The 16466-nt window shown below is 42.3% G+C and overlaps 1 protein-coding gene across 7 annotated transcripts in view; it reads left to right on the forward strand.

Annotated features, from left to right (window-relative positions):
* Window positions 1–16466, forward strand: part of utrn (utrophin) — a 217804-nt gene that overhangs the window by 134336 nt on the left and 67002 nt on the right. For all 7 annotated transcript variants that reach the window (XM_030047485.1, XM_030047488.1, XM_030047484.1 and 4 more), the window contains 4 exons: window positions 3120–3276; window positions 11511–11640; window positions 13898–14166; window positions 15732–15878. In XM_030047485.1, the coding sequence (XP_029903345.1) occupies window positions 3120–3276; window positions 11511–11640; window positions 13898–14166; window positions 15732–15878 (703 nt within the window). The remainder of the gene's footprint in view (window positions 1–3119; window positions 3277–11510; window positions 11641–13897; window positions 14167–15731; window positions 15879–16466) is intronic.

Consider the following 16466-nt stretch of genomic DNA (forward strand, 5'->3'; position numbering starts at 1 on the left):
AATCAATAGTTAAAGAAAACCAGTCTACAAGGGAGACATGAAGACATTTTTAAAAATGACAATATTAGAGAAAATAATTTTTCGTCCTCCTGTCGTGATGCCTTTAATGACCTCACAGACCCCCGCTATCTAGAGCGCCGCCTTCACGTTTGACTCTTTGTGGCATGTACATTATTATGAGCTCCCGCACTGTCATCATGTTTGTTGACGTTGGAAACTGTTTGACTTTGAGCTGCCTTCTAGTGGATTTATTGCTTGATACATGCCAACATGAAGAATGCATGAAAGTATGTGGGCAGTGATGGTTACATTGTTTGAGACGGACATGCTAATTTTCATATGTAGAGGGAGCGTTAATGAGCCTTTAGACTGATCAAAGCCAACCACCAGCCAGCATTGGTGTGTATGCCACAGCTGCACTTGACTCTTTGTGGAATATTTATGTGGATGTGAGTGTTTCCTATCAACTGTGCAACTACAGCATCTCCTTTCTTCCTCATATCTGGTGTGGAGCACCGGGATGAAATAAAGCTCCAACGTGTCCAGAGAGCCAGCTCCATGACACATAACTTTTGAGTGCAGAGACACTGCCGCGTCAGCCGCAACCTTGGCATAAATAAAGAAGATGATTGGTGATGGGTGAGGGATGAAAAAAGAGAAGGTGGAAGTGAAGTTGGCAGGGCCAGATGGAGATGTTCAAAGACTAAGAGGATGAGAGAAGGGATGGGGGTTGGGTGGTAAGGGGTGGCGGGTGGGTGGGGTGACAGTGCAGGAGCACAACAAAGCCACCGGAGCAGGGGAGAGGTTAGAGAAGCTGAAGAGAAAAGTTACACTGGGGAAATAAAAAACAAAGATGCAGGAAAACATTTTGACTGAAAAAGAGCTTAGAGTTTTTAGTGGAAAAAAAAATAAATAAATGGGAGTGAGTCAAGGTCAAGATCTGCAGCCAAAACAAGCTCGACTTCTTCCAAAAGAAGGAGTACATAAGAGGAAAGAAAGCAAGCACTGTGTGTGTGTTTGTGTGTGTGTGTGTGTGTGTGTGTGTGAGAGAGAGAGAGAGAGAGAGAGAGAGAGAAAAAGGTTGAAAGGGAAGGAGGAAAATAATTAAAGAAAACAGCAGTTGTGCAAAGTTGAGGAAGACAGTTTATTTTTTAAATATCTGCTCTATCTAAAGCAGCCCGATTACACACTGTTCATAACCATTTATTCATTATATCTCCACAGGAGATGACTAGTGCTGCTGAGCTGTCAGCTCACTGAGCTAGTCAGCACTGTGCATGTAAGGGTGCATCCGTGTGTGTGTGTGTGTGTGTGCAGCACCATGTGGGTTGATTGTATACAGCCCATTATGCCTTAATTACAGTACATGTGTAATTAACGCTAACACAGAGAGTGGCAATAAGAGCTCTTTGTACCCAGTGTTCAGAAACATTATACTCTGGATAGAATAACAAAACAAAAGGTCTTATCAACACACACATCACATGCATTCTACCACCCACGCAATTAGCGGGGAACTGTGTACCCCTTTTCAAAAAACATATTGGATTAGGGCAGCAGGGTATCCAGAATAGCTAATGATTGGGTCGCTAGGGATTTTTTTAGGGTAACAAAAGTGTTTTTTAGTTCATTAATGTGTTTTCAAGTTTCAGTTTCCTGAAAAATGTAAGCACATCTCCTGCATCAGTTGTATGTTCACAAACATACAACTGATGCAAAAAGATGCAAAAAGGTAAACATGTCTCTGATAAACATCATCCATTTTGTCATGTCTACTTTTGTGTTATTACTTGCAGATCCAGGAGGATTGTGATGTAGAAGAAACAACTTCACAGATAAATTGATCAAATAGACCAGGGGTCATCAGCTATATTTGTCCAAGGGCCAGAATTTTTCAAAGCAGACACTGTGGGGCCTGGAGTTTCAAATAACAAAATGTAAACTCAATTAGGACAAATTACCCTTTTTTTAGAAAATTAATGTTATTTTTATTAGCCAGTCTCAGTGTGAACAGACTCCTAAAAACATGGGAAATCCATACCAACCAGATCCTTAAGCAGAAAACGTTCTAACTAGAGTGCAGACCTCTGCCAAGGAGGCAGTTCACCGAGCATTGATGAAGAAGCAGAATTGCAAAATGCTGTCCTGATTGGCAGGGAATATTAATCAGCTTCAACCAGTTTTGATACTATTCTGATTGGTTGAAAACATTCCCATGCTTGCGTGAAGATGTGACTTCCATTCATGAAAAATGGGAATTCATTTCGCCTTCACCTATGCCACTGCGGTCAATACACAACCAGTGAAGCAAGCGCAGCTTTGTGAACGCATCAGTGCGCGCAGTGAAAGTGTGTGAGCTACAGGTGGAGGAGCCAGGACCCCACCTCACTCCCCCTGTTCTCTTCTTAGTCTTACATTGTCAAGGTCCTCTAACAGTGCCAAAGCCGCAGTTGTGGCGTTACACACAGCTATTACACATGGCAATAAAATAGATAGTCGATGGTAGGTTTGTACAAAATCATACACACTCAGTGACATTGGATATTAAGGACGCATGGTATATTCTCGCTTAAAGTATGTGCGAAGGTACACACATTCTCACGGCATGTTATTTTTTTATAAATACCAATTTCTGTGTAGAAAACAGTGTTTGTATTTTTTGTGCAGGCACATCGTGTATGCACTTGGCCCCAGCAGGTTGTGTCGGCTACTCGCAGGCAACTAATAATAAGCTGACAGGTGGATTTATAGCATCTTTAGATCCTGCAGGTTGAAAGCACATGTTTGCGGTCGTAAATCATTCCTAATGAAATTATTTCCATCTCAATTGTTTTTGGTGTTGCTTTAATATAGGAAGAAAAAATGATACCTAAACACATTTTTTTCCTCCTAACATTTTCTGAACTCATTGTTACTCTGTGGGTTGGATGGAAAGCTTTGGTGGGCCGGATGTGGCCCATGGGCCGCCAGTTGATGATCACTGAAACAGAGTATGATGTGTCAGTGGAATCCCTCGCTGTCTCTATTTTTGATTCAGTGTAATGTATTGGGCTTGAACGGGGCAAGTTTATGCTTCATTAGTGGTGCATTAATGGTTTGAATGCATGGTGCGTTGACAGAGCCCACCTGGAGGCGAGTGCTGAGCGCTGGTCTCGTCTGCTCGGCCTCCTGGAGGAGCTGTGGAGGTGGATCTGCATCAAGGATGAGGAGCTGGCCAAGCAGATGCCCATTGGAGGAGACGTGCCCACCTTGCTGCAACAGCAGAACCACTGCACGGTGAGTACTGATGCCACAGGCAGTGTTCCCACTGTGCTATGCAAAATTCATTAGACCGCTTTCCTAAATGTTTTATTCAGTTTTCCTAAATGTTGTCATTTAAGACCTGTTGAACTATTTTTAAATAGTGCTTTTGCTATTGTTTGTTTTGGTTTTTTTCTGTTGAGTCATTTTTTTGAGGCTACACCTGTGAATTTTTTTTTTTTTTTTTTGCCATTTTGTGGCTCTTCAAACCCCTCTGGATCTTTTTTTTGGTGCCTATGGGAAAAATAAATAGGGTTTTTGGATCCTGTAAGCCAGTTGCTTTTTAAATATAGAAATAACATAGAAAGTGGGTCGTATATTTTAGGGCATTAATGAATTTATTAGTTTGCCAAACATTGTGTGGCTGTTGGATTACTGGGCAATGGGAATGCGCTAATAGTTTGGTTGTGCTAAACTTCACAAATGATCGAAATACCCCTCTAATCTAGGGATCAATAACAAAGGAACTGCTAAAAACTAAAAGTCAATATTAGTGCTGGACATACTTCAAAGGCAAATATTTTAGACCTTGTTCATTTTCACCTTGCATTAGAAATGGGATGAATCTGGAATCCCTTACAAGGGCATAAAATTTACATCACATGTTCAGGATTTATGTGTTTGTCTCTCAAAACCTATTGTAGGTCTTTTGCAGCACAGCCATTATGTGATACGTGCTTTTGACTGTGGTTGTGTTGCAAACATGGACTGCAGCAACACGGCTGCTGTTGCCAAAGTTTATAACCCGTCTGGTCTGCAGTCTGCAGTGGAACTGTGCTTCATATATAAGGGGTAAAGTTACAAGTGTGGTCAGCAGCACCGTGACCACTGGACAGTCTGTACAGATACTAAAGGTCACACTATACCTGTAGAGCATTAGCTATAATCACCCTGACATTAATTAGCATCAGTGACATACCACCTTGTCAGTACTGAGTCACATCAGCAAAAGCACAGGTTGGAGCACAGCATGGTCTGCAGTGTCTCCATCATTTGCACTCAGTAGCGTTCTTATTGTCGGCGCCATAGCCACACTCAAAAGTGCAATCAATGCAGAGTTTATGATCAATATCAAGATCACTGCTTCACAATCAGGAGCATGATAAGTCAATACCTCTGTTTTGCTGTTTATTTCATTCCTAGCATCACTGTTATTTATCATCCTTATTCAACACCATATTATTTGTTCTAACCAGCAATCGATACCTGCATTGTGCCGTCCCCCTCACACCTTTGTCATCACAGCTATTTGTCATCAGTGTTCCACAACGTATTATTTATTGTAACCACCGGTTATTGTGATAGTATATTGGCGTGTAATTGCTTTCAGATAGATGACTCAGCCTGTGGCTAGTGTTTACCCCCAGTCCATTCGCCGCAGCTGATGTTGATGTTGCTGTTGACATCGTAATGTGTTTCTCTGGCGCCTCTGCACACCCTGTTCAGTACGCTATTATTCTGTTCCCCCTAAAACGCCTCAAGAGTAAACACGTGCACAGTCACGCATGGATGCACAGGTACAGACACGGGTACGTCGACATAGATCAACAAATACACACGCAGAGATCCATTACATATTTGTAATAGAGTGTGTGATACTCAGTGAAGATCTAAAGATATATCTGTATGAGTATCTGTGTGCACGTAGTGTGTGTGTCGTGGTGCAGTCTGTACTCTGAGGATCCGTGCCGGCGCAGATGTGTGCCTTTGTGTGTTTTTTAACCGTGACACACAGTGAATGCCTTTCCAGCCCGGTCTAAATCTGTCCTCTGAGGTCTGACGGGACAGCGAGGTGAGCTCTGTGTCTCGTAGTCAACACCTGATGGAGAGGAGAGACGGGCCTCAGCCCAGCAGATCAGACAAGCTCCATTAGATAAAGAATGGGCCTGAGAACACACAATAACCACAGGAGAATACAATCCTGCATCTCCGCTGCTCCCTTCCTTTTCTCATTACCCTCTTTCGGCTTTTCTGTCTCGCTTTGTCGTTCTCAGTCCTGTCTGTCCCGCCACTGGTCTCCCTCCTTCACACACCCAGTATTTTTCCCCGTCCTCGCTGCCTACCCTCCCCTTCCCCCTCCATTTCCTTCCCTATCTCTGGCTTTTGGGCTGTGAAAGCAAAGAAATGGTGAATAATGGAATGGAGGAGTTGAAAGTGAGAAAGGATCACTTTTCATTTTGACTGTAAGTTATTTTTTTCTCCGCTCCCTTCTCTTCTGTATTCTTAATAGATTGGCCTGGAGGTCTTGCTGACCCTAAGAGGGATGAGGGGCAGAGCATCACAAAGAGCTATGGCTTTGAACAATTCATGCTCTATTACTTGCTTACACGCACACACATGCACACACACACACACACACACACACAGTCACATGTACTTTCACTCTCTCACTAACTCACTCATTCACTCACACAAATGCACACATCAGCCACCCTGTCAGATTGATGGGGGAAATGTGTGTATTGCCATATGGAAATTGGTAGCTGTGAGGTAAGGAAGGCTTAGGAAGGCTAAGCAGAAAAACCTGTCTTCCTTCTCTTCTCTCTGGGAGACTTGGTGAGATAAAAGAGGTTGGCTAAGCCACTTAGCCCAACAGAGAGCGACGGATATTGCGGTTATTAAAGAATCGAAGGGCAGAAATATATGAGAAAGTAGTGGTCTGAGCAGTCAAAGGACAGAAATGATGGACAGGGGGTGGCTGACAGAGGGAGGTAGAGTGAGAAAAGAGGAAGAAAAGGGGCAGAGAGGGATTTACATGTGGAAGTGAGGTAAGCAGAGATAGCAAAAAAACAAAATACTGAATTAAATACAAGTTGGTGGTGCCCTTTCAACAGTTGCAGTCCATTCTGCTTGAGTATATTAATTTGTTTGGTGATTCTCGGGAACTGCTGAGAGAGTGCGTGAGGTTTTATCCCGTCTGTCTTGAGTGGACCGCCAGCCGCCCCCCTCCGCATATCGATTTGTGTCTGTGTTTTGTCTGCTGATATGGCCATAATAGCTTTTATTAATCGCACTTTCAATTATCCAATAAAAGGCCTGCGTCCACGTCCAGCTGATTAAACTCATCAATCAGCTCTATTAAATTAATGACTTTATAGGGCGAGAAGAGGGAACAAGGGACCAAGTGCTTGTGGGCACTTTTAATGACTCTTTTATCTTTCAGCAACAGTTGGCTCTTTGTCTTCATTTGCTGGGAAGCCCAGTGTGGTAATTTTGAGCACCGCCTCCAAATATTCTGGACAGAAGGTAAAAATGAAGACCACAGGAAAAGTCATGTTTAAATGTATTTAAATTTGTTTTCTCAGCAGTCATGCTCATTTCTGCAAATGCAGCGTTGCAGTAGTCTCAAAATAATGCTTGCTGGAGTGACATATAATTAGCCTGCCCAAAGTGAATCTAATAATCCACCACGCTAAGCCAGTTTAATCATACTGTCGGCGTGATTGATTAGCACCATTTGTGTGTGGATGGACAGGTCGTAAAGGAAAATGAAATGTATTAAAGTCCCACACTCGGCTATACCTTATCTCCTGGAAGAGGACTCTCTTGAATAATTACCTTTTTCTATGTAACTTTTAATTTGATTCCCTCTACTTCATCATTAAGCAGTCCTTGTGGTTGGGAGTTTCATGATTGAGTCAGGTGTCATGACTGTCATGTTGGCTGGATCAGGCTTTGTTTTAATTTGCTCAGGAAAAAAAACAACAACATCATTCCTCAGAGCCCCACCACTGCTTGAAACCTCTGTGAAGTAACAGTGGTTTGATGTTTTATGTTGTTTTTTTTTCTTTTTTCCACCAAGTAAGATAGTTTTTTTTTTTTTTTTTTTAGTAAACAAATATGGCACATTTTGATCTTTCAGTCAATGAAATGCTTGTGGGTTTGCTTTAGATACTTTACAAAAGCTTTGAAAAGAGTAGCTATTATGTAATTTATACTTCAAATTTTACTGTCTGTATTTTATTTTTTAACTTCATGTGTCCGAGGCCGGAAGCAGTAGAAATATCTATCAGAAAGTGTAACAGCCATTGATTTGTACTGGCAACAACCAGCTTCAGTAAGCTATAGTTAGCTTTAGCCACTCCAAATTAACAGCAGGTATGGAGCACAGAGGACTGAGCAGATTTTCAGCTTTGAGTCACACTGAGCTTCATTCATAAACGGCGGCTGCAAAATCTAATTTGGCTCCGGAGGCAACAGCTTAAACCTTTGCTTACACCAAAAATAGATGTGTAAATTTCATTTATTTCCCTTTCCTCTCTCATCTTTTATTATTTTATTAAGATAGTGACTGATTGCTATGCCTCGCGTGTTGCTTCAAACAAGGCAAAATATTAGCAGAGTCTCGCTGTGTTTTATCACAACAGAGTACAAACTCCCCAAGCTTTTGTACAGCACTTGTATAGTACATCCATAAGCTTTTGTGTAGTGCATGAGGAGGCTTGAGTGAAAGGAGTGGGAGTGGTAAAAGTACAAGTAACAGGGCGGGAGAGCCCCAAATGGACTCTTAGCCTCCTCTCCCTCAGGCATGTATGGGAGGCTGAAAATTGATTTTCTTTCCTTGTTTTGGTCCGCCTATATTGTTGAAGCACCTTGATTTTCTGTCAGGTCTTTTCGAATTTTGAGAGCTGGGATAGTCGTCCTTTTGGGAGGCTTGTGTTTTTTTTGTTTTTTTTGTTTTTTTTTTTTCCTTTTTTCCTAGAAGAAGACGTGGAGGATGGCGGTAATGTTGCAGAGAGGTTGCGATAGCGGGGCTTTGAGAGGGGGACGAAGGAGGTTTTGGCAGAGCTCTGAAAGTAGCTATGTCGTGATGTTATCTTATCGCCTCCACAGTGCGGGGCACACGGTGATAAGGGTGTCTCTCTGCTACCCCGGCCACACACCATAGACACATGCACATACACACACATTCTCACATACGGATAGAAAAATAATCATACAGCCAAGGTCACCATTGCTCTCAGCTAAAAGATACGCGTCATAAGTATTGTGGAACAGACAAGATGTTATTTGAAGCATCACATCCTGCAGTCTGTCTGCTTCCGACCTTCACAATCTACATCCTAAACCATACTCCTAATTGTGCCAGAGCTAAAACTGTATAAAAGAAGTATAACAGTGAAAGAAGAAGAGAGAACAGGAAGAAGAGAAAAGCGAAGACCTTCCTGTTTTATCTTTGAGGTACACAGTCAGCCCTTATCACTCATGAGCAAACCGGGATTTTCTCGAACGGAAAGGAGTTTTATTTGCCCTGAAAGCGGTACATGTGTTTGATATTTACCTCTTGTGCTCCCTCTAAACCGCGTGTCCCTGTGTGACATTGTGATAATCTGAACCCGTTGAAGTCTCGCTAAAAAAAAAAAAAAAAAACGAGTTATTGAAGTGTTGGGGAACGGTCTTTGGTGTTGGCGCCTGTCTGAAGTTTGAGGCTACCCGGGGGCTGGATGACAAACAGACACTGTTCCTGACAGGGGTCATGGTTGGTGGCACATTATGTTGCTATGGTTACAGCCCTCTTCGGCCTTGACTGTCCCTGTTCGGGGCCACTTAACCTTGAAAGACAGACATGTTTCAGAGAATAAAACATGTCATAAATGTGTCATAAATTTCAGCATTGATTTCAATACTAAGGTAGCATTCAGGAAAACATTCTTAAAAATCTACTCTTTCTCTCTCTCTCTCCTGCTCTCTACTGGGGCTGATGGATATGCGTAAAAATGTTTTGTGGTTATTTTGATAGATATTGTGACTGCAATGTGAGTCACGGCTTTATTGGCAACGATACTTTTTTGCATCGTGATTTTCAGTTAACCTATTCAAATGGTCACAGTGAATTTTTTTTTTCAGGGATCTGGACCAAGCAAACATGTTTTTCTTACTTCTGGAGAGTTCAGTTTGTCACATCTCCGTAACATTATAATCCGTCATTTATAATGGTATTTTTCTCATTTTTTTTACCTTTATCAAGAAATTGCAGCTCCTGCAGTTTGTGAGCTGCACTTGGTGATATTGCCGTTTCAATAATATTTTGAGTAATTGTCCATTTATGTCCACTTTATAAATACAAAACCAGAGTAGATGGAAGTAGAGCTTTTACTAACGCCAGACATTACCAAAGGCTGCGTTTATCAGCAAATGTAAAACCAGGTCAGCTCGAATGGGTCACTGTACCAATGTGCCAGATTTAGATTGGAATATGTCAGAACAAGCTGCTGCGACTGTAATCAGTGAATAATTTGTGTGTACAGTTCCTGTCAGAGTGTAAAACAAAATCTGTATGCAGAGCGGTGAATGATAAACTGAAATTTTGGTTGCTACAGGTGGTTGTCCTTGAAGTTTCACTCTCTATTTTCCTCTCCTTGTCTCTTCCGCGGTTATCTTCCTTCCCCATGCACGCGTCTTTTCCGATTCCTCTATCTCCTCTCATTCAGTCTCTATCTCAAGGTCCTCTTCCTGAGCTACCTGCCTATTACCTTTCTTCCGTATGAGCCGGGAGAAAATTGTTGGATCGGAGCAAGCCATTCATTAGCACGAGTGATTTAATTTGTGTTCAGCAGGAGGCTCAATTTTAGCGTCAGGGTGTATTTGGCCAGAGGTGGCAGTGTGAAATTGTCATTGCAGTCTAAACTCAAATTTTACAGGATCATGCTCCCCTGAAATGCGCTTTTTGAACAAGGTCGAGTTCATAACCTCATTTTGTAGGAATGTGCCCAGCTCACGGTCAGGGTGATAAGCCTTCTTGGATTGTTATTGCTGTTGTCCATCGCTCCCTCTCTACTTTTCCTTTGCTTTCTTTTCCTCTCTTCAAAAACGTCTTAATTATAGAGTCTAAACGTGTAGATTTCTCCTTTCAGTCATTATTGCACCACACTTGCGATATGAACATGTGGGCTGAAATTAAAAAAAATAAATTAATTCCCACTCAACTCAGCATGTAGTCATCTACCACTCAATTGATGTTTGGCGGTTGTGTGCATTTGGCAATGTTGTGTGCATGAGTGAGACTTTATCAAAGCTTGCCGTCCCATATAATCAAGTTGCCTCACAGCATCTCAAACTACATCGTCTCCTCACAAAGCAATCACACACTCCAATAGGCATTGAAGTCCCACCGGGGTTGCGCTTATATTAAAACAAGAATAATTATACTGGTACATGCCATGCTCACTCCCTCTCGCTTTCGATCTCAGTTTTATTGCCTGCTGTGCTCTGACATGGCTCCGTGGCTGACGTTGCAAAGGGTATTAGAAAAAAAAAAAGTGACCCTCAAAATCCTGAATGGACTTTGTGTGTGTATGTGTGAGCTGCTCTGTAAGCGGATGAGCAGGATATGTGGTATTACTAGCTGGCTCTGTAACGATAATGCCTGCAGGGATGTAGCGCCCAGCCACTCCCTTTATTCTGTGGAAATGCCTCATTTGACCCCTGCATATTCACCTTCAATCGCTGCTCAGCTCTTGGTGCTCCCAGCTCTGCTTGCCTCACATTTTCTGCTTCCATCGCTGCTCTCTCTCTCTCTCTCTCTCTCTCTCTCTCTCACCTCATCCTGTGGTTTTCTTTTTATTAAGGCAACACCAGGCAGAGGAGGTGTTTTGTTTTGCAACCATTGCCTAATTAGCCGTTGATATGCTGTTTATTGTGTCCATAAGCCGAGTGTAAACATCTGCTCTCGTCCTTTGTTTGTAGGTGCGCATGTGCGTGTGTGCATGTCACTTAATGAAAAGTGCCTCTTATAATATAATGAAAGCGCAAGCTGACTTACGCACGGGTGATGAGTAGATATTACCGTGAGGAGAAAACAATCTGGTTATGACACGCTGTTCACAACACACCAGGTTCGCCCGGAGTTGGTTGGCTGAGATGTGATCAGGAGACGAGAGTCAGACATATCCACACAGAAGATGTTGTCAAACTTATTCAAGATGATCTCTGCTGAATCATTTTAAAAAAAAGAAAGAAAGAAAAGAAAATCCTCACTTACCCTATTGAAGTGGCTCATTCTGTGTTGACGTAATTGGGAAAAATTGACTGTCAGACTGTCTAGGTAACAAATTGAAGCGCTCAGATGTCTCTTTCACAGTTGTAAACAGCACAAACTCAAACTGTCGTCTAATGACTGCTCACTGGGAAAACAATTTGTTCGTGGTGTCTGCTACTAACTGTGCAATACAAACTCCAACTATCCCATTGCCCTGTGTTTTTCCCTGCAGGCGCTTCGTTCGGAGCTGAAGGAACGTGAGCATTTGGTGATCAGCACTTTGGACCAGGCCCGGATGTTCCTGGCTGACCAGCCCATCGAGGGCCCCGGGGAGCCACGCAAGAACCTGCAACCTAAGACTGGTAGGTTCATATTCTCTGAAAATGCAAAGTCTCCTCCAAATATTAAAATGAATTTGATCATTTCCAAGTTTTCAAAAGTTTGAAAATGGCAGAAAAAAATGCTTGGAAATGTGTAGAGTAGTTGCATTTGCATTTCTGCTTTGTGCTTGGACAGTTATCAGTGAAATTAGAGCTCGTATTAAACACCAGGGGCCTGTTGTTTTTAACCAGCTTAGAGTACCAGATGAGTGTTTTTTGTCATGTAGTATGTACTGTTCATACCACAAACTTTCAGACAATCACAGGAAAACAGTAAAATCAGTCTAGTATTGATTTGAAATTTCTTGAGGCAATAAACCTGATCTATTTGGTTTTTTAAAGCAGTTGCTAGGAATTATTTGCCACGCCTCTGAAGTTGAGTGTCCTTGGCATGCCGTCCCCTAAACTCTGAACTGGTGTTCACTCCAGTCTAAGGAAACATCCCAGTCCTAAATATGCATCAGCTCATTTGGCATTCTCTCCCTGTCCTTCTTGGATGAGGCAGGGAAGTCTTGGTTATGTCAGCATATTTCCCACCAAAAAAAAAAAAGCCCTACTGTGTAAATAATTAAAACGGCCCAAGGGGCTGTGTATGGGGTGTGGCAAGACTTCAGAGTGGAGACCGATTGGCTTGTTGTCTGTGATCTTTGATACGGATATCAAAGCATCGCCTCATTGTATAAATATATAAAAAGCTGATTTAAGATCTGAGGCAGCTTGTGTTGTTTCATCAGAATTGATGGGATTTTCCTCAGGCGACTCTGATCTGAAATCTCAACCAGATTGATTGTCTTAAAGTCTCCCTTGCTTTGTCTATGCCGGTGAATAGGATGGCCACTTTTCCCATTTTTGTTTGCACCTCACACTCATTATCAAAGACGGCCCCTGTCACACTGTGTGTATCTGCATGAGGCGGCTTTGCTATCTTTGTCTAGCAGATGTCCCAAGCCTGGCTTGAGAGTATGCACGGGAAGGGAGGGAGGCAGGGTGGGAGAAAGAGAGACGACGAGAAAAGAGAGCAGTGGGGTAACAGATGAAGATGGTAATTCAATCACAATCAAGCTGTGAAAGAGATAAGAGCTTAGAACACATAAAAGCTACACATCTGCCTTTGTAGTTTAAACGGGCTGTTTTGGCCCGGAGACTTTCTTCTTTCTTCCCCCTCCTCTCTAATCTATCTATCTGCACCCTTGGATTCATCACCTTTACTCCATTCAAACAGCCCCCAAACTACCCTCTCACCCTCAATGCCTTTTCATTAGCTGCTTCCTCTCTCACCCTTCATACCTCTTGTCATGTCATCCCTCCTTAACTCTCTTCCACGATTCCTCTTATCTCCTATCCCCTATCCTCTCTTCAACAATACATCCCCATCACTCACTCCTCTCCTGTCCCCTTAACTCAACGTTCACATGTTGCTGGAGTGATCGGGGAAACGAGTTCCCTTCATGTCACAACTTGGTCGTCCAAATAGTTTGTGTTCATGTGCTTATGATCACAAAGGTCCGACCTTAATGTTATCAATCAAGTTAGCAATGGCCTAACTAGTAAGTCATCTCTATCGGTTTCAGGTGATATTGATGTACAGGTAACTGAATAACTTAGTTATCTATAGTTGTCAAGGAATGTCCATGTCTCTAAAATTTGTTCTGTGGTTCATTCACAACTTTAATGTATGAAATTGACTTTTCTGTGATCTGTTTAGGCATTTTGAAAAGAGTAAACACGTGATAAGTCAGCAATTCGGACTGCATCTAGAATCCTGATTTCTCCATCTTGGATACCGGATTTCTCAAACTTAGAGTAGCATTGCATTCCTAGTCCATTCCTGATACTTCCTGTAGGGCAAGTTGTATAGCTGGTAAATCTGACACCATGTGAATGCAGGGTAACTTCCTCCTTTTCATTTTTCCTCCCTAGCCATCCTTTCTCTCTGTAACCTCATCCCATTGTGTCTCCATCCCTCTCTAGCTCTGTCCTTCTTTGGTTACGGCAGTGCATGCTGCAAGAGGTTCGGCAAAAAATACACAGTGGTGCCCAGCAAGAAAGTTGAACCAGAATCAACTTTTGCCATAACACAACCTGAGGTCATGCTGCAGTGGCCAGTCACTCAGCTGGTGTAAACAGGCAGACAGCAGACAGTGTAGTGACGACAAATAACACAAAGACCTGCGGCATGGTGCCGCAGTTCCTAATCCCGTGTGAATAAGCCCTAATCCCCTGCACTCTCTCCCTCCAGACCTCACCCCAGAGGAGAAGGCCCGTGGGGTGGCCCGTGCCATCCGCAAGCAGACGGGTGAGGTGAGGGAACGCTGGGAGCGTCTGAAAGGTCACATGGGTGGCTGGCAGAGCCAGGTGGAGCGAGCCCTGGAGAGACTCCAGGAGCTGCAGAGCTCCATGGACCAGCTTGACCTGAGGCTGACCCAGGCCGAGGACGCCAAGGCTACATGGCAGCCTGTAGGGGACCTGCTGATCGACTCCCTGCAGGATCACATCGAGAAGACAATGGTGAGGGATATTGGTGATATTGACAGGAATTGTTTTTGTTCCCTCATTGTGTCTTGTGTCATGTTTTTATTGTGCAGGATCTAATTAGTAAAAATATTAATCGTTTTATTTGATCTCTGAATTGTCATACCCTTGCAGCAATTTTTCACACAATTTCCACCTTCTCTTTTCATGTTCAGAGCAAGTCATCAACATAAATGTGTTAATGGGACAGAGGTTGGGCTCTGCAACCTGCCTCCTTTTTCTAACCAGTTCCTGATATTTTCATCCACTTGTGTCACCAGTGTGTTAGTCAGCATGGCGGATCGATGCAGGCATTTTAAATGCATGAGCACACTTTTCAAAATTACATAAGTTCAGCATCATGCAACATTCTTGGCATGGTCCTGTCAACTAATGCAATCTGTATAATTGCAATGAATAAGCCCGTGTCAGCACATCATATAGAAGTTAACAAGTGCTGTGTTTTTGAAAAATTCCTATCTTTTTTCCCCATCAAATTATGTAAAAGTTTCAATTAGGGGATTCAGATTTAGTTTTTTATCAAGCGGAAGTTCAAGTTTCAACTTCATTTGTCCACAAAGGACAGTTGATTGTATGACACAAGTGTATAAAATACATCAAGAACATTTAAAGCCACACCTACCACAACCGTAGAACAGAGACACCGAAGGAATGATCAGTCAGTCTGATACAGAGAGACATTAAAAAAGCCTTTGACATCATCACCCAAAATGCTAAAAAACACAAACCAATTAGATTAGATTAAATGCTTTTGAACCTGACAGCTAATATGGACTGCACAGAATCTGTTCTTGATTTAGCTATTCATAACTGTTTTTTTTTTTTTTGTTTGTTTTGCTTTGTTTTGTTTTTGTTAGGCCCTATGACACTGAGGATGTCTTATTTTTAGGCAAGACAGCGGGCAGCAGATTTCACTGTAGACAAGGAACGACAAAAAACTGAAACAGTTGAAGGAAACGAGAGAAAAAAGGAAAGAGAGTGTCAGAAAGAGGAGGGACAGTGGCACAGACTTAAAATAGTCAAGTAAAGCCGCATGGCTCATATGAAGAGAAGCAATTCCCTCAATTAACTATCTATTACTGCACATAAGATCATAATGATATTTTGAATCCCTGTGGCATCACTTTGTACTGACAATCTGGATGATGACATTGCGTAATACCCATACCGTGTAGGGACCCACTTCAAAGATAAAGCTGTATATTAAAAGGATACAGCTCTGAAAACGTGCAGTCTACACATTCAGTATACTGTGCATAGACATTATGTTATGGTAGGCACGGTAGGAACTTTAAATGTGAATTACAGCACACCTCGTTTTAAGGAGCTAATTTCTACCCAGTGGGTAATTATAAGGTCGGCATACTAAACAATTAAAAAGATAAGCCGAAATTATGACAAACAGCAGATAATCAACATTCTGTGCAAAAACAATGACTTAATAGCTATCCTGTGTGAAAACAATGACTTTGTAATTAACTTGATAAATGGTTATCCTGACTTAGTCCTAAGGTAATGCTGTCTGCTCCCCTCCTTTCCAGGCCTTTAAAGAGGAGATCGCCCCGCTGCGTCAGGATGTGCGTGTTGTCAATGAGCTTTCTGCGGAGCTGACGCCACTCGACGTCCAGCTGTCCTCCACCGCCTCCAGACAACTGGACCAGCTCAACATGAGATGGAAACTTCTACAGGTAGATGACAAGAGACACACCCCAAAATCTTTCCTGAAATCATTCTGATTGATTTTTCCTGTGCTCGACACAAAGCAAATTTTATAACTTCCCCACTATTGTAAGAGTTCACCTCCAGTCTTTTATTAAGCCACTAAAAACCCTCTAAGCATAATCTCTGTTCAACAATATCACACATTTTTTTTCTTGATAAAACATCCCTTCGTGCCTTAAATCTGACTCTAAACTTTGTTCTCATTAAAAATGCACAGACTTATGAATATGCAACTAACCCCTGTCCACCTCCTTGCCTGCTTGCACACTGGCCTGTCACATGTGCCATCCCATAACATTTGTAAATATTGTGCTATATTTCATAATCTAAGCATGAAAAAAAAATCTATTAGTTTCCTAGTTACACATGTAATGGTCATATGAAGCAGCCATTTCGAGTTGGTCTTGTTTTTTTGTTTGTTTGTGAAAACATGGTCGCCGTGCTGGTGCTAATGATATGCAAAGTAACACCCTGACGGGATTGGCTGTTGGATTTGTAACATACCAAATGTAGCCAAATGTAGCTGGCCTGCTCTACATCTGAATCTCAGATTT

Source organism: Myripristis murdjan, chromosome 24 (assembly GCF_902150065.1).
Source record: "Myripristis murdjan chromosome 24, fMyrMur1.1, whole genome shotgun sequence".
NCBI lineage: Eukaryota > Metazoa > Chordata > Actinopteri > Holocentriformes > Holocentridae > Myripristis > Myripristis murdjan.